General features: G+C 42.0%; 4 protein-coding genes across 4 annotated transcripts; 2 read left to right on the top strand and 2 right to left on the bottom strand.

Moving 5' to 3' along the window:
- The first annotated feature begins 196 nt into the window (after nt 1-196).
- Nucleotides 197-2049, top strand: LOC124300040 (tubulin beta chain-like). The gene is made up of 2 exons (XM_046753657.1): nt 197-371; nt 635-2049. Exons 1-2 carry the CDS (start codon nt 315-317, stop codon nt 1913-1915), a joined length of 1338 nt encoding a protein of 445 aa, XP_046609613.1. The 5' UTR covers nt 197-314; the 3' UTR covers nt 1916-2049.
- Nucleotides 2050-3360: 1311 nt separating this feature from the next.
- On the top strand, nt 3361-5166 carry LOC124299666 (tubulin beta-1 chain-like). Its single transcript, XM_046752936.1, has 4 exons — nt 3361-3417; nt 3500-3608; nt 3708-3935; nt 4010-5166. The coding sequence occupies exons 1-4, from the start codon at nt 3361-3363 to the stop codon at nt 5164-5166; spliced, it is 1551 nt and encodes a 516-aa protein (XP_046608892.1).
- Nucleotides 5167-5362: 196 nt separating this feature from the next.
- On the bottom strand, nt 5363-15268 carry LOC124299831 (tubulin beta chain-like). The gene is made up of 3 exons (XM_046753211.1): nt 15016-15268; nt 10036-10144; nt 5363-6948 (listed from the first exon to the last, which is right to left on the bottom strand). The coding sequence occupies exons 1-3, from the start codon at nt 15070-15072 to the stop codon at nt 5747-5749; spliced, it is 1368 nt and encodes a 455-aa protein (XP_046609167.1). The 5' UTR covers nt 15073-15268; the 3' UTR covers nt 5363-5746.
- A 5010-nt stretch (nt 15269-20278) lies between these two features.
- Nucleotides 20279-26406, bottom strand: LOC124299496 (tubulin beta-1 chain). The gene is made up of 2 exons (XM_046752732.1): nt 26248-26406; nt 20279-22521 (listed from the first exon to the last, which is right to left on the bottom strand). Exons 1-2 carry the CDS (start codon nt 26302-26304, stop codon nt 21235-21237), a joined length of 1344 nt encoding a protein of 447 aa, XP_046608688.1. The 5' UTR covers nt 26305-26406; the 3' UTR covers nt 20279-21234.
- Between the last annotated feature and the right edge of the window lie 88 nt (nt 26407-26494).

Below are 26494 nucleotides of genomic sequence, written 5' to 3'. Positions count from 1 at the left end.
TGATTTTCATCAAATTTCAGCCTCAGTCGAGCAGAAAGGATCAATGAAGTTCTCGATGCGTTTTCTTGAAGTGGATTTCATTTTTAGAGAGCAAATGTATTGTGGAATAGCCCGATTCGGGAGGTTGGATCGAGGAACCGTTGTCAAGGAGAAGAAGAGCATTGTTTTTGTTTGTTTTGTAGATCTGGTAATTTACACGACAGACCATCTTATCTCGCCCTCGATCACCGTCTCTTTAAAAAAATTCTCGTTTTTCGAAGCATTCGTCAGAAATACAGCCAGCCATCTCCTCTTGAAGTATCAACGGTTCTACGATGCGTGAAATTGTCCATATCCAGGCGGGCCAGTGTGGTAACCAGATTGGCGCGAAGGTCAGTTTCATGTAGGGTCATGTAGGGTCAGAGGGTCCGTACACTGTCATTAAGATAACCAACGGACCATCGACCTTCGCTGAACGTTAACTAATTTCTCATGAATGTGAAGCACATATTTAAATTAGTGACAGTTTAGCCCTGCGAGTAAATACCCTGTTATCCCTTTTCAAAGTACATATGTACGTAATACCTTACGTATCAACTTTCAAGCCTTTTGGAATTCTAAGGAACAACATTACTAAAATCTTCGCATATTGCAGTTTTGGGAGGTGATCTCAGACGAGCACGGCATCGACCCGACAGGCGAGTACCATGGAGACTCTGATCTTCAGCTGGAAAGGATCAACGTCTACTATAACGAAGCAACGGGACCGAAATACGTACCCAGAGCAATCCTGGTAGACTTGGAGCCGGGAACAATGGATTCAGTGCGGTCAGGTCCTTTTGGGCAGATGTTTCGTCCGGACAATTTTGTCTTCGGCCAAAGCGGCGCTGGAAACAACTGGGCGAAAGGGCACTATACCGAGGGTGCAGAGCTGGTCGACTCGGTCTTGGACGTGGTGAGAAAGGAGGCCGAGAACTGCGACTGTCTTCAGGGCTTCCAGCTAACCCATTCGCTCGGTGGCGGTACCGGATCCGGTATGGGAACGCTGCTGATATCCAAGATCCGTGAGGAGTATCCTGACAGGATAATGACGACATTCTCCGTGGTCCCGTCGCCCAAGGTGTCCGACACCGTCGTTGAGCCCTACAATGCGACTCTATCCGTTCATCAGCTGGTCGAAAACACTGACCAGACTTACTGTATCGATAACGAGGCCCTTTACGATATCTGCTTCCGAACCCTGAAGCTCACCACTCCGACTTACGGTGACCTGAACCACCTCGTGTCTGCAACAATGTCCGGCGTAACGACGTGCCTCAGATTTCCCGGACAGCTCAACGCTGATCTACGGAAGCTTGCCGTGAACATGGTGCCGTTTCCAAGGCTCCATTTCTTCATGCCAGGATTTGCGCCGCTTACATCGCGCGGTAGTCAGCAGTACCGAGCTTTGTCGGTTCCGGAACTGACCCAGCAGATGTTTGACGCTAAGAACATGATGGCTGCCTGCGACCCGAGGCACGGACGGTACTTGACAGTCGCTGCAGTATTCCGGGGAAGAATGTCGATGAAGGAAGTCGACGAGCAAATGCTGAACATCCAGAACAAGAACAGCGCGTACTTTGTAGAATGGATTCCCAACAATGTGAAGACCGCTGTCTGCGATATTCCACCTCGCGGTCTTAAGATGGCCGCAACTTTCATCGGGAACTCGACCGCTATTCAGGAACTTTTTAAACGCATTTCTGAACAGTTCACAGCCATGTTCCGGAGGAAAGCTTTTCTACACTGGTATACCGGCGAGGGGATGGACGAGATGGAGTTCACGGAGGCTGAATCCAACATGAATGACTTGGTCTCGGAATACCAGCAATATCAGGAGGCAACGATCGAAGAAGACGGTGAATTTGACGAGGAAGAGGAGAGCGAGGAAAAGTAGGAACCGCCCTAGCACAAACCGCGGAATTCGAACGCCACCTCGTCCAACACCTTTTTGAGATCAATTTTATATTTCGACATGTCTTTATTTCGTTACCATTTTCACTTTTTACCAGAACTTTACTATGCTTATGTACGTGTATTTTCAATTTTTTGAACATATAACCTATAATTGTAGTGAATTCAAAATGTTTTTATTCGTACATTTACATTTTTTTTTAATAAAAAGTTGATTCATATACCTGTAAATTAATTACCACGTGAAGCAACACTGTGTATGGCGACTGACCAATTACGTTTATATCGTACTTGTTAAATCACGACGCAATTGCGGAAAAGTAATTTTACGAACAACACCATTTGATAAATTATGACAATATGAGCCACCGACCATTTTAGGCCAGATTTCCGAGTGTACCTCTTATGTGACGCAAGAAATTTTTATGAGAGTCGATATTTAGTCGCAACGATAAAGGTCGGTGACCTGAAGGTATTAATGACTCAAAAAACTGTTATCAATCCGACATCCATGTGCAGCCTATCAGACAATCAATTTTAGGTACTAATTGACTAAAAAATTGACAATAACTCAACAGTACTTTACGTTTCAATTTTCCAACACGAAAATCTTGTCTCAGAATCGATTTGCAATAGCTTTTTTCCACCATTTCAGCACTCGAAAATTTACAAAAGATATGAAAAAACAGTAGAGGGCGTTGGCGTTTGCCACTCGTCGCTCCGCGGTGGCGGTTTTATAAGAAGTGGTTGGTCGTATCGCCGAGCATTCAGCAGTCGCTCGGTGACGTCACAATTTTAGGAATAGCGACCGACAGATTTTCTTCTCCCTTCCGAATTATGGTCTTAGGTGATCATTCATTCATTGTAGATGGGAGTGAATTCGATAGCGTAATAGTTTATACATACCGAATTTATTAGTTTAATTACATTAAAGAAACATACAACTGTAAGGTTATCAAACAGTATTCTTATCAGAATATACGAAAAATTTCGAATATACTCCAATTTTTAATTGTCATTTAGTAACACAGGAGAGAAATAACAATATAATGAAGAAGCTTCTGTATGTTGTAGTAGAAAACAAATTGGCTCTAAGTACACTGCAAACCCGTATGCTGCAGTTTCTTTTAATGGTTTTCAATGCGTGTTTTCAATGACCACTTTTCAATCTCTTTTTTTTTTAATAAATCTCAATTTGTCGTTAAAGTATTTGCTTAAAAGCGTTCATTTAGAAAGAGACTTATCGACAGTCTATTCTGCTCGTACAAATTTCCGTAAGCTTCAGCTTGCCGTGAGAAAATGACAATCCTTTGTTTAATTTTCTAATAAACTTCGCAATTATTAAACGTCGCGGCCTCATCACCTTTTGACACAAAATTTAACCTCGTTCTTATTTGGCAAACAAAATTCTCCGAGTGAAATAACGCAATGCGGGAGATCGTGCAGATACAAGTTGGGCAATGCGGCAATCAAATAGGTACCAAGGTAAGATCGGTTGAAGCTATGAAGCAATCATGCGGCAAACGAAAATCATCCACCACTTGACCTTGGTAAATTTCCTTCCAAGTTTTGGGAAGTCATTGCTGACGAACATGGCATTAATTCCGAAGGAAAATACCATGGTGAGTCGGACTTGCAGCAGGAACGGATAAACGTCTTCTTTACCGAAGCACAAGGTAAACGAATCCGTTGTCCCCATATTGAACCAGCCATAATTTGACTTTTTCAAAAAACTGTTTCTCTTTCTCCTCATGCATCATCTCTCCATTCGCCAGGTGAGCGATTTGTCCCGAGAGTGATACTGGCTGATTTGGATCCTACTTCGCTGAGCTCAGTAAAATCTGGACCTTACGGGAAGCTGTTCAAGCCGGACAACTTCATAGCCGGAAAAGCTAGTGCTGCAAACAACTGGGCCAAAGGTCACTTCACGGAAGGAGCCGAGCTTGCGGATCTTGCCCTGGACATTATTCGTAGAGAAGCCGAAAGCTGCGATCTTCTTCAAGGTAATCAGCGGTTATCAATGATGAGTTAACAAGCGAATCATTATAGATCAATAGTGAAATCAATACTGGAACAGGATTTCAGCTGTTGCACTCTATCGGAGGAGGCACTGGTTCAGGGATGGGGACTTTACTGATGAAGAAAATGCGCGAGGAATATCCGGATCGGGTTATGACCTCCTACTCGATCATACCGTCCCTGAAAATCTCGGACATAGTCGTTGAGCCGTACAACGCGACTCTAACGATGCATAACCTGATCGAACACAGTGACGAGACATTCTGCATGGACAACGAGGCCCTCTACGACATCTGTTCCAACTCGTTGAAACTCGCTGGACCGACCTACAGCGACTTGAATCACCTCGTGTCGACGTGCATGGCGGGTATCACGACGTGCCTGAGGTTTCCTGGCCAACTGAACGCTGACTTGAGGAAAATCGCCATCAATATGGTGCCTTTTCCGAGACTCCACTTCTTTGTACCTGGCTTCGCCCCTTTGACCTCCCGCAGCGCTGCACCGTTTCGCGTTATGTCCGTTCCGGAGCTTACCCAGCAAATGTTCGACGCCAAGTGCATGATGGCAGCCTGCGACCCCACCAAGGGTCGTTTTCTCACCGTGGCAGCCATTTTCAGAGGACTCGTGTCCACCAAGGTTATGAGTCATGAGAGGGCGCTTCGTTATGGAGATTTTTTCACTCCAAAATATTCTTTAAATTCCGACTATTCCATGTTTCAGGTCGTCGACGAGCAAATGCTCAATGTCCAGAATAAGAACAGCAAGTATTTTGTCGAATGGATACCGAACAATATTAAAACTGCAATCTGTGACATTTCACCGCGGGGATTTAAAGTCGCTGCCACGTCAGTGTCAAATACCACATCCATGCAAGAACTGTTCAAAAGGATCACTGCTCAATTCAACGCGATGTATAGAAGAAAGGCTTACCTTCACTGGTACACTACTGAGGGTATGGACGAGAATGACTTCATTACTGCTCTAAAAAACGTGCAAGATTTGATATCAGAGTATCAGCAGTACCAGGAGGCTGAACCTGATGAGGATATCATCGTAGACGACGATCAAGAAGATGACCATGCAGAAGAAAGTGAAATGAAAGAGAAGACTCAAGCAGCGAAAGAAGGTGAAAAGATAGCAGATGATGAGCCAGAAGACGCGGAAAAACGAGAAGAGAGCCAGGCAGGAGAAGCAGGACCAAATTCAGACGAATGAACACTTTCGAACCGATTTTTGTTAGTGTTCAATAATAACGTAATTTCATTTCACTTATTGTAGCAATACCCAGAACTTGATCTGTGAGGTTTCGAATTCATAAATTAGAATCCTCAAACTATCCCCTGAAGAGAAGGGACAAGAAAACTCTTTTCCTCGGTATCCAAGAGCTGTTAGGTGTAAAGAAGTATGTATATACGGTGTAATCGCAATTAAATTTTTGGTTAGAGCTTTGGTGCTCGTATGAGGGATCATGTACAATCGTGTTACAAAGGAAAGCCTGGCCTAATCCCAAACCAACACATAAGTAAATGTTTACAATTTTCATCTTCAGTCTTCCGTATATCTGTTTAACTATCTATCATTATACTCAAGTATAAAATTACAAAAGTAGCGAATACTACGTTTAGTATATAATAGTATAACATAAATATGACTAAAGTATTTAGGACATTCTTATATCGTGATGATACACGGTGTTACATCTAGATGATCGATCGACGCCGTTTCCTGGAACGAGTCTGTTTTATCGCTGAAGTTCTCGGCCTTCGTCCACGTCAAAGCAAACAGCGACGAAGCTTCACTCCTGTTCGCAGGTTTCAAAGTCGTCTCCGCATTCCTCGGGCTCAAAATCTTCCTCCGCGGTCGCTTCCTGGTACTGCTGATACTCCGAGACCAGGTCGTTCATGTTGGACTCAGCTTCGGTGAATTCCATCTCGTCCATTCCCTCGCCAGTGTACCAATGAAGGAAAGCCTTCCTCCTGAACATGGCGGTGAACTGCTCAGAAATCCTCTTGAACAATTCTTGAATGGCTGTCGTGTTGCCGATGAAGGTTGACGACATCTTGAGTCCCTTTGGTGGTATGTCGCACACGGCCGTCTTCACGTTGTTGGGAATCCATTCGACGAAATACGGGCTGTTCTTGTTCTGAACGCTCAGCATTTGCTCGTCGACTTCCTTCATCGACATTCTTCCCCGGAATACTGCAGCGACTGTCAAGTACCGTCCGTGCCTCGGGTCGCAGGCAGCCATCATGTTCTTGGCGTCGAACATCTGCTGGGTAAGCTCGGGCACCGACAAGGCCGAGTACTGTTGCATCGAGCGAGAAGTGAGTGGAGCGAATCCCGGCATGAAGAAATGGAGTCGTGGGAACGGCACCATGTTCACGGCCAACTTACGTAGATCGGCGTTCAGTTGCCCTGGGAATCTGAGGCACGTTGTCACTCCGGACATTGTCAGAGATACCAGGTGATTAAGGTCCCCGTAAGACGGGTTGGAGACCTTCAAGGTCCGGAAGCAGATATCGTACAGTGCTTCATTGTCTATGCAGTACGTCTCGTCGGTGTTTTCCACCAGCTGATGAACCGACAGCGTCGCGTTGTACGGTTCCACAACGGTGTCGGATACCTTCGGGGACGGCATTACGGAGTAGGTGTTCATTATCCGGTCCGGATACTCCTCGCGGATTTTCGATATCAGGAGTGTTCCCATTCCTGATCCCGTCCCACCCCCCAGGGAATGCGTCAGCTGAAATCCCTGAAGACAGTCGCAGTTCTCGCACTCCTTTCGCACGACGTCCAGAACCGCGTCGACCAACTCGGCACCCTCCGTGTAGTGACCCTTCGCCCAGTTGTTTCCGGCCCCACTTTGCCCGAAGACAAAGTTGTCCGGACGGAACAGCTTCCCGTACGTTCCAGAACGCACTGCGTCCATAGTTCCGGGCTCCAAGTCGAGTAGAATCGCACGGGGAACGTACTTTCCTCCATTTGTCGATGTTGCAACTGAAAGAAACACCACATATCATTGTGAGGTGGCTTATTTTACACTTTCGACACACAAATTTCTGGAATAGAAGACGATACTTTAAGCTAGATAAGTTACTTCTTATTCTCCAACTCTGCAATTCACACTCTGATGATCTGAAGTGAAATACGAGTTGTGTGGTAGACCATTGAAGTTTTCCCGCCTCTCTTTAATTTCGAGCCTGGATAACCAGAACCTCCACTTTGAATATGAGTGCAGTCGTCATTCAAAACTCACGAAGCATGCACTGCTCGTTAAATTCTCTCCATTTAGCGACCCTGCCTGCATTCGCATGAATTCATTCACGCCACGTGTATACTGAACTCTTCAAAAAGCAAACCAGACACTTAAAATACCATCAGAGTATGAATATGCAAAGTTTTCGAGGTGCCAACTCGGTTTTTTCCCCTACTCTCTCACGTTTAACGTTATACCAATGAAAATGTTTCTCAGGGGTGACAAACAGGGCGAAAACTTTTCTCGTCACACGGACCCTGCTCGATAGCTGGTACCACACAGATCGAGTCACAGTGCAGTGGATAGTTATCGTCATTACGCTTTGGTACGTTGTACATGGAGCTGCGCATGGAAGGGAACAAACGATACGCAAATTGCACGTGTACCGCATGCAGTATGCGTAATTGTAAACGGTGACAAAGAGCCGCGGCTGTCGCGTACATGGAGGGGAAGTCTCGAGTCGTGGACCAACGCGACTTTTACGGAAGCTAATTTAGCCACGCTAAGCACGTTCTAATAATAAATTCGAATAGATTCGTATTTACGTTCGCGGGTCGCAATATGCCTCAGACATTAATTTTTTTATGGCCTTCAAAAGGAGTTCGGTTTCAAAAGAGACCCCACCTTTAATCGGAGCGCAAAGCGTTGTTACTCATAAGTCCCAGACTCTCACGATACGATTCTCAATTCTGCACGTACAGCGATTACATTCAATTTTCCTGTAGATCTTACTCATCTCCGTTTCAGACATAGTAAGCTTCTTTTTCAGCTGCGTCAGTGATCGCCGAACAATCAAATTTAACCGCGGTGCGACAAATCTTGAATACTAATCATAGCTCAATTGTCATTCCATTGAAAACTCATTATCACAATTAACTCACAGGCGGAAATCTTTATTTGGATATGGTTTGGCAAGTGTGATCAACTTATTACGAGTGGCATCTGGTCTCGGGTCCAAGAAACCGTTAAATGGCTATCGGTAAATAACTGTTGATTATAGTAACGTTGTAACTCGGTAAACAATAATATGAAATGAGTATTCAGCAAAACGTTTCAACCAATTGTCTACAATCGGTCCTCACGAAGTTGTAATAACCTGCAGGAAAAACTGATCCTCATATATCTAGCATCTGAGTGGCTCCGATTCAATTCCTTGAATGATTGCTCAAGGTAGCAGATTAGTTTGGGTGAAATGATCTGGTCCGTTTGATGCACATGTGGTGCTCTTTCCGAATTCCTAACATTTCTGACCACCATACCGAAGCCGTTCAGGCTTGACGAGTATATTGTTTTTGACGATGGGATATAAGAGATAAGTAACATCTCCGGTGGGCTCAGAGGCCAAGCAATATTTCTGTCCCCTTTTACTCTAGTCTTATTGTTGGCCACGGAGAAGCTTATCTCGCATACCAGTTATTTGTGAGCTCAAGCTACTTCCCATAACACATCCTATACGTTTGCCTGCGTTGAACTATCGCATCCAAGGGAAACCGTATGACTTGGAAAAAAGTTATTTCAGTCGTAACCTAACGAGGTTCCTCGACTGCCAGTTTCTCCTTTCTTATTTCTATGCTCCGAACGCTTTTTCCCTTCTCTTTTTTCTCTTTCTTTCTCTTCTCAAATTCATTCGTCCTGCCTCCGAGGCTTTGACATACCACCGTCGACACTGCGGGAGAAATCTATTTTTGACCAACGAGAACTGAGAGACCTCGCTATCCGCTAAGAACCATCCCAACCGTACAAGGTCGGTGCATGACGACTGGAAATTTCGCTTCTTAGGACCTGCGTCTCGGGCTACCGAATTCCTTAATTCCGGATTCATTTCCACCGCCAGTCACCGATAAGTTACGAAAATCGACGTGCAAGTATGCCTATATTTACGCGTCTAGGTAATGTTACACATTCCCGGAAAGAGAACAGTTTGTATACTGTGAAATTTGACTCACTTCGGGTGTCGTAAAATTTTTATTGTTGAAACAACAAGTCATAAAAAGAAAAAAAAAAAAAAATCACATCTCAACGATATGACGAATGTTATGCCAAGCTATTCTCCGTCACTGAGCTGAGTCATCGGTGCTTTTCATCAGAAAATGTTTTTAAATGAGCGAGGTATTTAAATGGAATTTTTAAACAGCTGATCTGTCGGGATTGGCCTCTTATAGCTTATAACAGTTCGATGCAGTAAAAGTGCAACCGTTAGACACAAGGGGAATCAGATCAAAGGCTGTTTGGATTTCAGTTCCTTAGGCCTCTAATTCATCGGAAGAATTATTGCCTCTAGCAACAGCGAATTTTCTTCGACATCTCAATTTCTGTAGGAGAAAATTCACTGAGAAGCGATCTGAGTTCGTATGTTGATAGAAAATTTTTTTATAAAAATAAAGTGATAAGTGCAGAAGCTCATCGGCTTCGTGAAATCATGTTGGAGTGTCTCTCTTCTGACTAATTGCAGACCGAATTATCTAACGTCGAAACAGCTGCTGAGCCGATTCATGAGGGAAACTGTGTTTACTTTGACTGTATATTTAACTCTAAGAATGACGTCTCACAAATCCTCACTTTCACGCAAGTGTATACATAGTCAAAGAAGCCAGTCAGGCTGCTGCAATAAAATCGCGTCATCGGCAAACTTCAGCGGATCAATTTCAGTTCTTCAATTTGTCTGTTGGAATTTTTTACTTATTATTCATTTGAAATTGAATCAATAAGATTTAGAAAAAATTCAGTTTTATTTATGCTCTTGATTTAGAGAATTCTTTGTTCTTGCTATTTCAATTGTAATAATTTCCTCGAATGTCGGATTAAAAAATACGAGTTGCAAATTTTACCTGAGGCTTCGTTGTAGTAAACGGAGATTCTCTCCAACTGGAGGTTACTGTCCCCGTGGTAGATGCCGGACGGGTCGATGCCATGTTCCTCGGAAATGACCTCCCAGAACTGCAAATAAATTGATATATATATATACGTATTACGATAGTGTTCAATTCAGTTCATGAATCTCGACTAAGAATGCCAAAATAACCGATTTTAGAGTATGATAAATTATTTTTCAAACTCGCTTAATCGACCGATTCGATTTTTTTTCCTCAAAATCGATTTTTATTTTTTATTCCCATAAACAACTCAATACAGTACCAATTTATCTGATTAAAGTATCAATTATCATCATTATCTTACTTACTAAGTATACCTATTTGATATAAAAAGTGAAAGATGAATGAATATTTTTACCTAAAATAAAAAAATATTCCGAACGAAACTATAAATCATGAAAAAATTATTCCCCTATTAAGACTACATACTGAAATTTACGAAATTTTGGTTTCAAATTCACCGTTTCAAAAAACTACGAAACAATCGACTCATCGATTAATTTTTTAACTTGGTGACCATCGTTGGAGAGATTCTCAACTAATTGTCATCCCTGTCCGATCGAAGAACACCGAAAGACGCAAAGGTGATAATTTCCGAGCGCAGCTGCGCCGGGTTTGAAGCACTCTTTTCGGACGTCAAAAATCCCGTCGCGGATGAGATGCGCGAGGAGAGGAGGTAGCTGGTATAATATGTCTCCGGTAAGTATAAATAGCCGGTACGCTGCACTCGGGGACAGTTGTCGCATGCACTGCAGCAGAGAAGTCGCTCCGTTAACAGCCTCTTCTTCTCTTTCGCCCTGCTGCAGCACCGCACAGCTCCTTCTACGTTTGTCTCCTCATCTCTTACTATTTTCTTTTTCACTATTAATAGACCCCACTGTGCTTCGGCCGCCGCTAAGCCTGCATCGCGCTACGAGATATGGACATAGATATAAACCCAGACGCATTTCCCAGGCTTCCGAATCCCCGAGACTCGAATTTCTCCCTAGTCGCTTCTGCTTAGTTTCACGAGAAAATTGGGGAAATGCAGGTTCACCCTCGGTTTCAACTATTTACTGACAAAACTGCGTTTTAATTGGCTGTAAAGAGATCGGATTTATGAGAGGTAGATAAAAGGACAATTGGTATTAATATTTGTTCAGACTTAATTAAAGATAGGATCAATTGCTGACGATGAATAAACCGAAACTAATTCGGATAGCCTTCATTTATCTTTTCGTGGCAGTAATTTTGTTTCTCAGTTTGTCAGATAAAAATTATTCACAATCTGGTCGTGTAGATTTAAGAATATTTTCATTGCTCGTTCCGATTGTCAAATCGAAAATAGTATCAACTCAAAGTGAAAAAGAAACAATTTGACTAGGCGAGTCGTCTTTATAGGCTCACCTTAATCGTTAAAACGTCAAATAGATGATCTTCTAATCTGCATTTCGTTCCGCGGATGAATTTCATTTGAATAAAACCGTCATTAAAGTATAATAATTAGACTGAGAGATTCGAGCGTAACTGGGATTATCCCGTCTATCTATAACATTGCAACTAAGTCCGGATTCACAAAATCGCCGTCCTCCTCCGTTTCTCGGCGTTCATAAATGTGGGTAAACTAAACGAACCAATGATTGAATAAAGCTTTGTTTTCACGCTCTGATCGCGAGATCCGTCGTGCAGAAAATCGAGTCCAATGTTCACTGACCGATAAATCGAACCGTGAATGAGTTTTGATTATACACATCTAATATTCGAAGGTTCCTATAATCGCGTTGAATTTTTTACCGTCAGAAATTTACTATGTATCCAGACGAATGCGAGGGTGAAATACTTTCCTTCTCGACGGTCAGTCCCGGATTTTCTTTTTAGCTAATTTTGATTTCGTATCTTAATTTTTGTCGTGAAAATTGACTTCTTGGGAATCGATTACAGGATGTTGGGCCAATTATTATCCTGGGTGAAAATTCATAGCTGCGAACGTTTTTTACACGTATGCAGTGTCACGAATGAGCGAGTTCAGCGAGGAAGTCTCGTTAAAATCGTTATGAAATGGCGCATAATTAACGGATAGCATGGCTGGCCGGATAGCTGAGAACACGGCACGTGCACGACAGTCCTTCATTGCACCCGGAGACTCGAGTATTCCGTATCATTCTCGCCACACGGTTGCCGCATGTTGAACGAAGCCCTGAGTTCCGGAGTTTCTACGTACATATCCGAGTTCACCGAGCACAAAGAAACGTGAGAATAGAGCGGGGTGCTTTTTTAATGTAGAGTTGTAAATGTTCCATTCGGGAAGTAAGGGAAGGGAAGCAAAAACTGATAATTCGAAATGAACGGGACGAGAGACTCGGTAAGATCTTGATTTTCGTTTTTTACGATTTTCTCGAGACATACTGCATATTAAATAATTGTCGAGTATATGAAAAATAGGGGTAAAATTTCCTGACAAATTCAACGCCGCTGTTTATTTTGTAGAATTATTCTCAGATTGCGAGAAAAATGCAAATCTTAAAGAAGAAAAAAAACACTTAGTTTCTGAGATATGTCCAGAACATCTCAAAATCGTCCAGAAAGTGTTTCTTTATTCAAATAGAAGCATTTTGATTATTTTTATTTTGGTTATTCACTCCAGAAATGAAGGTTGAGATGAAACTTTGATGCTGGAAAAATTTACCGAGAAACTAAGTCGACGTATGGTTTTAATTTTGAAGTGGGATGCTCTGTCATAATCTCGAGGGGACAATTGAGACGGCTAAAAACGAGGAAATAATTTTCAGCCGGAGAAAGATCAGGAGGAAAGAAACAAGAGAGCCGGTAATTGCGGGAGAATCTCGATCGGAATTTCACGTGCAATTGCCCGTTTAAACGCTCGCTAAGCACTCCTCGTAGTTAATTTGTTGGCTCGTCCCTTAACCGCGAGTCTTGGAACGGATAAAGGTCAATTTAGTATAATTATTTTTATTCCTCCTCCAAGACCCAAGGACAATAAAGCGTTTTCCTACCGCTGCCTTCCAGCTCTGAGTCATTCGCTCGCTCACTGTTGCTGGCTCGCAAAAAGTTCAATAAACTCGAGCATTCTCTAGTTTACCCGAACGGACATGAAATCGTAAAGAAACGTTCGAAAAACGAGAAAACTGTACCGCATCGATCTCACGATCCGCCAAGAGAATCACCTGCAATTTTTTCGCCATTTCAAACATCATATTATTCATTGATTTCGAAATGTTTTAGTCCCGATGAAAATTAATCACGATCCCGTTAATACACTCGGCGTTTTTTCGAGCAATCTTATCTTGTTCCCGTGTACCTAAAGTCAACCTCACCATTATATTGCGCAAATATTTATTCCCGCAAGTTTGCAGAGCGTTAAAACTGTCATATTATTATTGTACTAACGAAATAAAAAAATTTAGAGTACAGGGAATAGTTACCGTAAAATACAGAAGATAATTAAATTTAATAATGGGCAAAACGGGGATCAATTTTTTAAAACTCTTGATTCATGGTTTTAAATACTCAGGGCAATTAACGTTTTAATTAACGATAAGTGCGGGTTTCAGTTTCCTCTTTTAGTCTGCGGTTTAGTGCTTCAACTTCCGGAAGGGTGGGCCCAAATCATTTTCGGTTTTTTACGGTCGATAATCTCTGCCCGAATTTTTTCTTTTCGATCAGATTTAACTGCTTCTTATTCGTCGCTTTTTCATGACAAAGAACCGTACGAAGCGGGACGGGCTGTCGTCAATCGGAATATTATACACCGCAGGTAGGATATTATTCCTGGGTGCGGGTCGATAAGATATATACGCAGAGCTCGCAATTAAGTAAATGCACACGTACACGTATCCTGGCGACAACATTTTGCAAGCGTCACGTCGTTGCCAACGCATCGCCGGAAATTATATACAGAATGCCGCGTACATATCTATGAATATATTTTTACATGCAGGCACCACTCGAAACATATTATTTACAATGCGGGGTGCGGAAGAATTCAACGGATACTCGTTTATTTTCATAATTTGCCGATTTTTATAGATCGGAAGATATTTCTATTGGAAATTCGATAGCTAGAATAAAATTTGCTACGGCGATCAATTTCTCGTTCCATAACATCAACGAATGGCTTACAGATCGTATCATTTCTTTTACCGATGATTCATACAACGATTAATTTTCAAGAATCGGTGTCAGATTCTTCGTCGTTATCTTATACTTGCCTCGATGATCAAGTTAGCCGGTTTCGAGTGGAAGTCAAGAGCCCCCTTTGAAAGAGTCTCAGTGCTGGATTTGAATCGTCAAGGAATCAGAGCGTACCGTCTGCGGTTTAAGAGGTCCCGCGATTGGTTTATTTACTTTTCTTCTTATTCCGGCCTGCGTGCATACGCACTGCACATACTGCCTTCGTGTATGAGAACCGGGGGAAAAAAACGTCGAGAAGTGACAGAAGGCACCGGAAATTTATTGTGTCAGTTGAACTCTTCCTTGGGTTAGAAATTCAATGTCCAAGTCGTTCGTCTTATAGTATTTCTTGCAGAGAACTCTACAATCAGCAATGGATTGTAAAAAAACTTGTGCATATAAATGAGACCCGCGAATTCCCGAATTCAAAAAACCTGCCAGTGTTCCTAAGACCATGTTCGTAAAATCTTTCACTTAACAGTGTCGGGCGCAAAAATGTACAATCAGTAATGAATCGAAACCCGCGAATTCCCAAAGTCAAAAACAACCCGCCAGTGTTCTTAAAACCATGTTCGTATAATCGTTCATTTTACAGTGTCAGGCGCAAAAATGTACAATCGGTATATAATGAATCGTAACGGTATTTAGACGTGAAACTGAGACCCTTGAATTCCTGAATTCAAAAAAACCGCCGGTGTTCCTAAAGCCATGTTTGGAACGCTTGGCAAGATTCGAATTTGAAAAGAGGTGAAATTCGTCTCGTACCTTGGCTCCGATCTGATTTCCGCACTGACCGGCTTGTAGGTGAACGATCTCCCTCATTGTCGGTTTTTCTATCGTGCGTTCCCTGCGGAGTGTCCTGGCTGACGATCGGATCTTTCGCCGAAACGCGTTGCGATGACGATGAGCCGCGTCTCCTGTTCTGATGCGTAAGGAAGCGTGTCGCCGAGGGAGTACCACCAGAAGTGTGGACGAGCAAGTGCGCCGGCGAAATGCGAGTGGCTGAAGAGCACCGTCTGTCTCGCCGACGTTGTCGCCGGGACGCCCGGCGCCCTGCAGCCACCCGTCATCCATCCCCACCAGGAGACTCTGGGACTTTAAGAACTCCACGGAATTCGAGCAGAACGGATGCGGTACCGCCGATGGAAATTTCATGAATCACAATGGTTATTTAAACCGAAACTACACTGAACACACCCGGAAAAGTACCAGGTGCTTGGAATACATGGTTTCTCAGGGTAAAAATTTCGATCTGGCTGCTGTTTGGATATGTCATGGGGTTATGGGATATATCACTTAATATTAAAAGCCTTCAATTTTTAGGCTTCAAATCACACGTTCGCCGATTTTATCACGTCTTCGAATTTTTCGTCGATCATTTCCTATCGTTGGGTAAAATATGACTTATACATGCGAAAGGGATAAGAATGAATGGTTTTTATTTTTTGTTTTTTTTATTGGTAAAAGTAGACACTTTGGAGTTATACTGAAATTTTCAGAATGGAATTATATTCCAGGTATATGGTATGTTTTTAGATAATTCGAATATGAGAACTCGGTCTTTTTATAATAGCATCAGAAATTCATGCTGAAAATTTTAAACATTTTTGAGTAAATTCAAACATTTCTTACTTTTTATCTCATAGCGTGAATACAAAAATTTGCGAGAAAACTTCTGGATGCTTCTGGAGACTTCTGTCAAACTTGCACATACGTTGAACATGGAAATTTTGATTTTAAACAAAGGAGCAATTTCGTGTTGCTTCTTTGGTAATTTTGAAGCATACTCAGATATCTACGTTGGCAAATAAATTTTATTTGATCAGCGGTATCCTAATCAGTTAGACTGAAAAAAAATGTTGAATTCGGCCGGTAGTTCCTGGTACTTAAACTTACGTAAAAAGATCGCATATCAGATCACACAAATGTGTTTCAATTCACAGTAAAAAAAATACTTACTGATGAAGAGTCGAGCGCTCTTGAAATCAACGTAAACCTTATGATATCCATAACATAAAACATGGTTTTATTTATGTAGATATTCCTGTGGAACATTTCTGTGGCTTTTGAAACTTGTCAACCTCGGGATGCTGATATTATGAATATCGAATTACTAACACAATTTTTTGGCTCTGTATCAAGTGACTATTTCATTTCACTTTCAACAGTCGTATCGAATATTCAACACGTTTAGCCTAATCTGTATGGGTATACGAAGGATTGATTTGGTTTTAAATTCGGATTCGAAACAAATTTCATCCGCTTCAAAAATGCTAAAATTCGCGTATCATTCGGAAAAATAGCAAGCATCGTTAGAGGATCGAGTGATAATATATAAGTTCGTGGAAGCGTTTGGGGTGGATTTTCATCGAGCATCGAGGGCCAACCTGAAGCCTGTAAAGTGGGCGCGAAAAAGACTGTATATCCTATCAACGCTCACAAGTCGCCAGCTTTTCCCGCATGAGTCAAATGCGTCAGCCTGCTGACAATGAGTATCAGTTGGTTAGCTGCAGCTAATAATACCCAGTGAAACCATAATTTAATCGATATAACCATACAACGTCGATGCACTGAATCGAAACATTCGATGATCATTTCCTCCTTACGAAAGCACCTCCCGGTATTATTTTTACATGAATCACGAGAAGGTGACCGCGACGAAAGGTGAATGACAGATGATTAGATCAGTTCGTAACTTCCGCATCTTGCCACTTAGAAATCATACGCCAATTTGTCAATTAATTAATTGAGGCGTCGAAACCAGATCCACGTATATCCAGTCTTTTTCTGAACGATCCCAAGGTCGAAGTCACAGCCGAACGGTCACGATTCCGCCTAATCCGTAGCCTCTAACAATTTATCCAGCTTCCAACAATACGTGGCTACCGCAAAGAGAATCGAAGCGAGGGAAAACATCTATAAATATTCCCTCGCGTTCGCCATCCTCGCCGTCGACGTGACCCAGGACACTGATTTCGGATCGCAGCTGTGCTCGTATTGCAGATGGGCGCATCTGTGAAGAGGAAATTCGATTTTATCACGATATCGCACTAAAATTCGAGGGTTTCCTACCTCTTCAAGAGAGAAAAATGAAGAGATTCCAAAAAAAAAAGTAAAAAGTGGGGAAAGAAATCAGATATACATCAGTTGAGTGGGGCACGCGAGTTTATCTTGATAAATTTAAACTGCAAGTTCGTTATCTCCTCGAGCCACGTCTTTCATGACAATAAAACCGACTCCTTGACATGAGAAGAGAATCAGAGGATAACTCAGGAGACCGTATCTCTGTAATAATATGGTTTAATCGTCTGATTAATTAGGTGAGATAAAGTAATATAGCAACGGATATGAACCGACGCTACACACGTGTCTTGTCTCGTATTATATTACCCAAACGGTGAACTGGATCGTGAAGAATTTCATGAAATATTAACAGCCGTATGCGAGCTTACAGTTAGTCCTGACATCATATAAAAGACTTTCGCACGTTCACTTAGAGCCGTTGTATATAATGCGAAATTTCACGATTCCGATTCGTGACGCTGAGAACTCGCCCCGCTGTCAACAGATTCAATATTTAGAATTGCAGATTTTTATCATCCTAATCCAACACGGTTAAAATGTTCAAGGAAATGAGTGAGTTATAAAAATATGATGGACGGACTACTAAACTTCAGCAAAATACACTACACTACATTTTGCAGAACACATTCGTTAGTCTAGCATTTAAATTGTTCACAATTCGAGCGGTCGTTATCCAATTAAAAATCGATGTGAGAATAATTCTGGCAAAATACCAACGCCGCAACGCCTAATTGTCTGCAACCTGTGCGTCATACCTACGTACGGACAAACAACATCCAGGCGTGTAGCAACTGCAGAATTTTTACCGATATTCGAAATTAAACCTAAATACTGTTATTTAATGACTAATACTGTCAATTTTTTGGAGAAATTCTTGTTGCTTTCAATTTGCAAAAACATTCGAGCATTTCGAATTGCAAACACGAAGTAACTATCACTGTAATTCAACCAACTTTGATAATGAATTCTTGACGCAGAACACTTCTCGATAAAAGTTTTGCCATTGGAACTGTTATTGAAGCCTCAACTTGATTAATTTTTTAATCAGGTGAATAATGGAACGTGAACTTGGCATTCGTATCGTCAGGTGCTAAGCTGCCAAGGTTAAATAAAATTCGATTAAAGTGTCACACATTCTTACTATTAAAATTTTATACCTTTTCACAATCATTGTCGACTGCTGTCGATGTGAAAAATGCACCGATTTCCAAGTAGCTTAACGTAAGGACTGTGTACCGAAGATCTATTCACTTCAAATTTGAGTATAGAATTAGCTTCCAAGGACTTCCAAGGATTCCCATTGCCTACCAATGACGGCCAAACACTTCCAATGACTTCCAGATTACAAACCTAAGACTTCATAGTGACCTCCGGTGGCTCCGAATTGCTTCCAAAGACTACCAAGGACTTCAATCAGCTACCAATGACTTCCAATGACTTCCAAAAACTACCGTCCCTCTAATTGATTCCAATTAACTTCAGTCTACTTCCAGTAATTCTACACATTTCCTGAGTAATTTAAACGTTGCTTCAGGAAGTAATTTCAAGAGCCAATAACTCAATAACCACTACGTGGATTTAATTCTAAGTCGTCGTAAAAACGTCTTCACTAATGTAGTTTATGACTATCTCAATGCTTATATCGTAGTGCCCGTGGTGCGAATATAGAAAGTTGAACTAAATAAATCTGGGGTCGTCCTCGCCGGATTATGGATTTTGCTCGAGATTTTGCTGGTAGTTTACTGCTGGATGTTATAGTGTCGAGTGCCAGGTCCAGGGCTCGATCGCGTGAAGTGCACGGAATTAAAACAAATATCTTTTTTACCACACTCAATATAATTATACGTAACACCTTTTTTCAACTTGACTTTGGTTTTATCACAAACTGAGAAGGATTATGACGTATAATAATGAGATTTTCATTGACTACCGCTACTTTATTTCCAAATACTTCCAATGACTTCCATTGACTATCAATGACTTCCGATGACTTCAAGATGCCAGAAAACTAAGTATAATTCCAAGTGACTTCCAAAAAATTGAGAAGACTTCGAAGCCCAGCGTACATAGGACTTACCAAGTAAATAACCCCTCGCCACATACAGTACATTCATGGAAGAACATGTGAAACTTGCAATGATTCACTTCGCTGATCGTGAATTAAAATGCACAACTCAGAAATTACACAACTGGTTGCGCTGGAAATATAATAATCGAAATATCCCAAATTACATCCATAATTGTATTGATCGGACGTAAATTCTTTTACTTATCGCAATTATGCAACTCATCTTCAACTATGCGTGCAAAAAGGTTTCACGTTCCCCAAAATCACATTTTACTTAATTAATGTATTAAATATTCATTAATAAATTTCTTTCAATACTTACACATCTCGATAAATTTTGATTGATAATCCAGATTTCGGCTGCCATAGTTCATTGCTCAAATCTCAGGATTCACTAGACATTATATTACTTCGTCAGTTTTATGAAATTGCTCGTTGTAATAGAAAATTTTATGGTTCATACTAAAAGGCGGAAAGCAAGGAACATATGAATTCACACTTAATTTGTAACTGACATACTCCAAGGAATTTTAATAAAGACCTAAGATCGCATGATCGTCCAGAAGGCAAGTAGCACCAAAACTTGTTTTTATTTTGATATCATATTTTTGCATCGTAAGATAAAGAAAAAGTATAAATAATAGAAGGAAACTCGATTTGAGAGATCTTTTAAAAAAATCGAAGATAAGAAAATTGCGTATGGTAGCACGGACAAGAGTTTTTGTATGAACAGGACGTAATAGTTGAATTAATTAATCATTATTTAATTAGGTGAAACGGACACTCAGGATTCGAAGGATGACTTTGTATATAGTTAGGGAATAGGTAGGACAAACGGAAGAGTAACTTATTACTGTGATTAATAATGTATAGTAATTACGTGTTAATAAAATGTATTTTTTATTTCATAATAATTTATTATAAGATTGTGGCAATCTCGCTGATGATACTACAATTGTAGGGTGGTAAATACAAGACGCGCTAAAGCAACCAGAATTAATACATTCATGAAAAAAAAGCTTACGAAGAAGACGAAGAGAAAAGTACAAAACACAAGGCGTCAGTCTTTGTTACACGATAGTAACGATACCTATATAGTTTTATTCGGAATGTGTTGCTGATTTTTACAACAGAGAAATATACAATATATTTATACGTACAACTAAAATACCAAATAGAAGAGGACCTTTTTTCCCAATATTAATAAAGCTGGCTGACAAGCGCGCCTGTCTTTTTTGCTATACGTTAAACGTTTTGTATATAAGTTGTAAAGGCGAAAGAATTGAGGAAATAATGCAACCATCAAAAAAAAAAAACAATTATTCAATTATTATTTTTAATGATGTCTTTATTGCGAAAAGTATTGTTATTTTTTTTCAACGATGAGAAAAAAAGAACAACCAAAAAAAACAAACGCTTTCTCTGTATCTCTCAAGAAGCGTCGTCGATCTTTACAGAAAACATTCCGCCGGACCGTTACATAAAAAAAAAAAAACTCATCGTACGTATGTATGAGTTTTTTTTTTATACAGGTGTTGTGTACAGGTGAACAGGAGCGATAAGACAAGAGGGGAAGTTGGGAGGAAAACGGTGAAGGTAGTAAAGCGCGGCGCGTCCTGGCTGCTGTCATGGTTGTGTGATAACAAACAAGTCGGTATATAGAGGAAATAGCGAAAAAAAAAAATAATAATAATAGTAATAGGTGAGAGGGAAGATGTGAAGGAAAAATAAAAATTTATAATGACGATAAGAGGAAAAGTAAAAAATGAACAATCAGCTTTTAGGGATAAGGGATGGGTGGGATTGGGGTGTCTAAGGCCAGGGCGACCGCTTTAGTTCTCGTCAACTTCGGCTTCCTGTTCCTCATCGAACTCGGCGTCCTCGTCAGCGGTGGCTTCCTGGTACTGTTGGTACTCGGACACCAAGTCGTTCATGTTTGACTCTGCCTCGGTGAATTCCATCTCATCCATACCCTCACCGGTGTACCAATGGAGGAAAGCCTTCCTCCTGAACATGGCGGTGAACTGTTCGGAAATTCGCTTGAACAGTTCCTGGATGGCAGTCGAGTTGCCGATGAAGGTCGCCGACATCTTGAGACCACGGGGCGGGATGTCGCACACTGCGGTCTTGACGTTGTTGGGAATCCATTCGACGAAGTACGAGCTGTTCTTGTTCTGGATGTTCAACATCTGCTCGTCTACCTCCTTCATCGACATCCTTCCTCGGAATATCGCGGCGACTGTGAGGTACCTTCCGTGACGTGGATCACAGGCGGCCATCATGTTCTTGGCGTCGAACATCTGCTGGGTGAGTTCGGGTACCGATAGCGCACGGTACTGCTGGCTACCGCGAGATGTGAGGGGAGCGAAACCGGGCATGAAGAAGTGAAGACGGGGGAAGGGAACCATGTTAACGGCGAGTTTGCGGAGATCGGCGTTGAGCTGACCCGGGAATCTGAGGCAGGTCGTAACTCCGGACATTGTGAGGGACACTAGATGGTTGAGGTCACCGTACGTTGGGGTCGAGAGTTTCAAGGTGCGGAAGCAGATGTCGTACAGCGCTTCGTTGTCAATACAGTATGTCTCGTCGGTGTTTTCTACCAACTGGTGGACTGAGAGGGTGGCGTTGTAGGGCTCGACTACGGTGTCGGATACTTTTGGCGACGGTACGACCGAGTAGGTGTTCATTATTCTGTCGGGGTATTCCTCGCGAATCTTTGAGATCAGCAAGGTTCCCATTCCCGATCCGGTTCCACCTCCAAGAGAGTGCGTGAGCTGGAAGCCTTGCAGGCAATCGCAGCTCTCGGCCTCCTTCCTCACCACGTCCAAAACTGAGTCCACCAGCTCAGCACCCTCGGTGTAGTGACCCTTCGCCCAGTTGTTTCCGGCACCGCTCTGACCGAAAACGAAGTTGTCCGGTCGGAAGATCTGACCGAATGGTCCCGAGCGCACGGAGTCCATGGTACCAGGCTCCAAATCAACAAGGATCGCACGAGGGACGTATTTTCCTCCTGACGCCTCATTATAGTAGACGTTGATCCTCTCCAGCTGAAGATCAGAGTCTCCATGGTAGGCGCCGGTCGGGTCAATTCCATGCTCGTCACTGATTATTTCCCAAAACTGAAATCAAACGTACATCAGTATAGAAATTGCAAATTCAAATATTTCAGGTGACTTGAAAAATTAACGACGGAGCCAGGAATCGAACCCGGTATCTAGGGATGCTTAGCCTCACTCCACCAGACCACCTAGCCGTCCTGACTACAGTGTCATTAATTTCTCTCATCACCTGTTTTCGAATTTGTGTTTGGTTCGTGTGCCATGTATATACAGGGTGTCCCTAAATTGCCTCCCACGGACTAGCCAGCATAATACCTCTTTAAAATCCAACCGAGAATTTCTTTTCCGGAAGATCGTCCGACGCATAGTTTTTGAATTATAAACGATAGCGCTAGGCCAATCAGAGTGCACCATTTCATCTAGATTTGCCGCCTACTCTATTATATTCGTACGCGTAAACACATAAACGTAAACACACATATACTTAAAAGTCCTAAAATGTGCCCCTAGTGACGAAACCTGTAACTTCTATCATCAGTTTAGTGGTGGATTTTTTTTATCTTATCTAAGCTTACATCACGTGTAACAAAGTTGAATATTTTGTTTTTTTTCTTTAAACCAGTGAAATCTCCGCAAATTATCAAACACTTGTGTCTATAACTTTATTCTTTATCCGTGGATGATTTTACAAAAAATTATTATTCAAACATTTGATTGAAACTTCCGATTAAAAATAAAACTCTTTCCCCAGCAATAGAAAGAATCATCATCGTCATCATCGCAACCGATATGGTTCAACTAACAATAAGAGTAATCCTGCGAGTGTGGAATTACTTTATAGAAAATTACACAGCGTTGTGTATTTTCATAAATGCAAATAACAGGGAAACTACTAAGGAGCTTATGCCGAACGGCAAATTAAATTTAATTAGTGATTTATTCATCCGCTCGAGAGCCAGGCAGCAACTAGCCAATCTGACACACTCGACTGAGCAACAACGGAGCGTCTTCGACTGGCAGGAGTTCAACGACACCGGCAAAGCATAACTCGGACTAATCGGGAAATGCATCGGGCCGCAGCAGTTTCGCAGGGTAAATAATAACTTTGCGAATATAAATAGCACCGAACCAGATTCAGAGGCAGAAATTTAGTCATGAATGAAACCCAGGAATGCAAAAAGCATCACGCATCAATCGGGTCACTGGGATAACTATGACTTGGTTTCTTTTCAACTTATTTCATATTTGCCTTTTAATTTCATTGCTCAACCAAAACGAGCCAATTTCTTATGAATTTCGTATTAGGTAACAAGTTATGCAGCCTAATGGCTGACCATATATGAGCATCGTGCGGTGGGACGTCATCCCCCTCTACCGCCCGAGAATAATAAAGTAGACATGAGTCACCAATGTCACCGCTATATATAGAAATGATGATCATGCCCATATTGCCATAACAGGTAATTAGCATCAGGGCCCAGGTGAACTTTATCTCCTCTTGCTATATTTCGCCATCATTATTACGCAATGCCAATGACTGCATATATGGCTCAGAATAGAGTGCAAAAAGAAATACACAAGTGGTGCCAGTCAACCAAGGAACGAACATACTATGATAAGTAACTACATGGGTCGTGAAATTGTGAAAATCAATGCTACTATGTTTATATGCTATAAAGCAATTATTTGAACGATTTTAATTCTCGCCTTATAGAGAGAACATCAAAGTATGAGATATTTGAGACAGATTACATTTTTCCAGTCAATTTAAATTCCTCATTAGAGTGACATCGACTCTAGGAATAACGAATTGAACCACATAATAATAACACCTTGGGCAATACTTTTTGGAGCTTTATATTGGAGGAATTCATCGAGCCGATAACAAATATATCTAGTTGAAAATAACTAGTTCATAATTTTATCAAGATGCATCGACCGATTAACTATATCAAGACCAAAATGACGACCCTTCGATAATAAACGTCAATCTAACAATACATTCATATCAGGAGCCCTGTACGTGTGTGATCTGTTAACGAGGCAGACGTTTTCGGTCAGGGTAGTAGCTAACGGAAAATGAAACCCTCAGCACCTAACACCTGGCATTTCTTTGTTCTCAATAACCAGCTGCTCCGAGGAACGCAAGCAGAATTTCACATGGTGAAATAACTTCCGAGTTGTGTCCAGTATAGGAACCGACAGAGGAGGCATCGCGTATTTATTTGTAAGAAAACGAGAAACAGACTCGGAGTGGCTAGTATCAAACTCGATAAAAATTCCAATCAAGGCTATTAAAAATCGATAAAACTAAACTCTCGATATAACAAACTCCGTATGCTTCATTACTAATAATTGACGTGTATTCATTCTGTTCACTGACTCAAGGCTTGGTGGCCTTGTACTAAAATTTACTATTCTGAATCCTGTACTTGGTAACGATGACGTGACTCGGTCTCGCGCTGCTAGGTTGCTGTTTTTTTTAGCTCCCATCTTTTTTTTTCATCAAGTTTTACGGAGAAATACCACCATGCGTTAATTTACAAATTTTATACCGTTCCCGGAATGACATTTGTCATGAAACAAGTGCATGCTTACATCGTCCTTCGACGTCACTTGTTAAAATACAGCTAAATTAATGACCGACGGAGAGGCAGAAAATTTTGTCCAAATACGCCGATCAATCGCCGAAAGCAAGCCAACATAAAACAAGTTCTAAACGCTATTTTGTCAGCGTTCAACGAAACAAGCGAGCGAGCAAGAGAACGCGGGAAGACCGACCCTGTGGCACGAACGAACGCCTTTGCCGGTATTCGCTCTCGCTCGCTCCTCAATTTTATCTCATATTCTCTCTCTCTCTCTCTCTCTCGCTCTCTCTTTTTCTCTCCGCAACAGCGTCCACGTTCTACCTATGGGAGCGCTGTGGCAGGGAAAGCTAATACGGTACAAGAGATGCGTGCGCAGCCGCTCGATGCTGCAATATCGCATCCGCACCTCAGCCACACCCTGTCCGAAATCCACGCATATTACCAATAGCCGATCGAATGTGCCGAGTCGATACAGCTCGGCTTGACCGCGAAAATGCACCGGATAAGCGACCGCAGCAGACGGTCTCTGTTTCTAGCCTGTCTCGACGGGTTCGACCCGCAAACGTTCGACCCGCGATGTTAGAAAAAAAACCGTTACGCCGGCCGGCGCTGTCGCCATGACAGCCAACTCAACAGTTGCGGCAACACAGTTTGGGTAGGGGGGGGGGGGGGGAGAAAGATGGTACATTTACGTCACAGTACACTTGCCGGCGACGGATTGCTAGATAAGATCTGTTGCTAGGGACGAATTATTGTTGACTTTGAGAGGATATCGGCAAACCGCGGCATCTGACGCGTAAAAAATTGTTCTTCCGTCTCGTCAAGTTTCTCCTTTAAAGTGTGAAAAAATTCCTGACGCCGACCGGCCGGCGTTCCTATACTATTATACCCGAATCGATTCTTTCTCGTAGCTTCTTAGCCGCTGCCGGCGCGTCCCGAGTCTCGTCCACTTTCTCACGGAATTTCGAATGCGCGTATCCCCGATGTTTGTAATTCACTTCACAGAGGCATGCACTGGTGGAAAATTTGTCGCGGTGTACAAACACTGAGCAGTTTTAACCAGAGTTTTATCTCCGAGTAGTTGCAAACAAAGAGGCTAATGAATTTTTTTTCTTTTTCGTCACGTTCTACGGCTACAGAGCCCCTGGAAAGCTTATGAAAAAAAATTTGTATTTTATCAAGCGAATAATAAACTCACCTTAGCTCCAATTTGGTTTCCGCACTGACCGGCCTGGATGTGAACGATCTCCCTCATGTTGATCTGGTGGATTGCCTCTAACTCTTGTTACTTGACAACTGAAAGCTCGTACGCGTCGCGAGAGCCGAGAAGCGTTTATGCGAATGCGGTGGCACCGGCGCCCGTTACAGATTTTCAAGCCTCGAACGGGTAAGAAAGTGGGGGAGAGCAACGCCCTACGCCGGCTTCCCATTGGTCCGCCCGTATA

The sequence above is a fragment of the Neodiprion virginianus genome, chromosome 3 (assembly GCF_021901495.1).
Source record: "Neodiprion virginianus isolate iyNeoVirg1 chromosome 3, iyNeoVirg1.1, whole genome shotgun sequence".
Taxonomy (NCBI): domain Eukaryota; kingdom Metazoa; phylum Arthropoda; class Insecta; order Hymenoptera; family Diprionidae; genus Neodiprion; species Neodiprion virginianus.
The sequence above is the reverse complement of the archived record's forward strand: the minus strand, read 5'-3'. Positions and strand labels throughout refer to the sequence as shown.

What these genes read in the sequence shown, in the direction of transcription:
- LOC124299496 (XM_046752732.1), bottom strand. Translation starts at nt 26,304, where the DNA reads ATGAGGGAGATCGTTCACATCCAGGCCGGTCAGTGCGGAAACCAAATT. An exon ending in GAAACCAAATTGGAGCTAAG is followed by an intron (nt 22,522 to 26,247) that starts GTGAGTTTATTA and finishes GTTTGATTTCAG; the next exon opens with TTTTGGGAAATAATCAGTGA.
- LOC124299666 (XM_046752936.1), top strand. Translation starts at nt 3,361, where the DNA reads ATGCGGGAGATCGTGCAGATACAAGTTGGGCAATGCGGCAATCAAATA. An exon ending in GCAATCAAATAGGTACCAAG is followed by an intron (nt 3,418 to 3,499) that starts GTAAGATCGGTT and finishes TTTCCTTCCAAG; the next exon opens with TTTTGGGAAGTCATTGCTGA. An exon ending in CTTCTTTACCGAAGCACAAG is followed by an intron (nt 3,609 to 3,707) that starts GTAAACGAATCC and finishes TCCATTCGCCAG; the next exon opens with GTGAGCGATTTGTCCCGAGA.
- LOC124300040 (XM_046753657.1), top strand. Translation starts at nt 315, where the DNA reads ATGCGTGAAATTGTCCATATCCAGGCGGGCCAGTGTGGTAACCAGATT. An exon ending in GTAACCAGATTGGCGCGAAG is followed by an intron (nt 372 to 634) that starts GTCAGTTTCATG and finishes CGCATATTGCAG; the next exon opens with TTTTGGGAGGTGATCTCAGA.
- LOC124299831 (XM_046753211.1), bottom strand. Translation starts at nt 15,072, where the DNA reads ATGAGGGAGATCGTTCACCTACAAGCCGGTCAGTGCGGAAATCAGATC. An exon ending in GAAATCAGATCGGAGCCAAG is followed by an intron (nt 10,145 to 15,015) that starts GTACGAGACGAA and finishes ATTTATTTGCAG; the next exon opens with TTCTGGGAGGTCATTTCCGA. An exon ending in TTACTACAACGAAGCCTCAG is followed by an intron (nt 6,949 to 10,035) that starts GTAAAATTTGCA and finishes TGTTTCTTTCAG; the next exon opens with TTGCAACATCGACAAATGGA.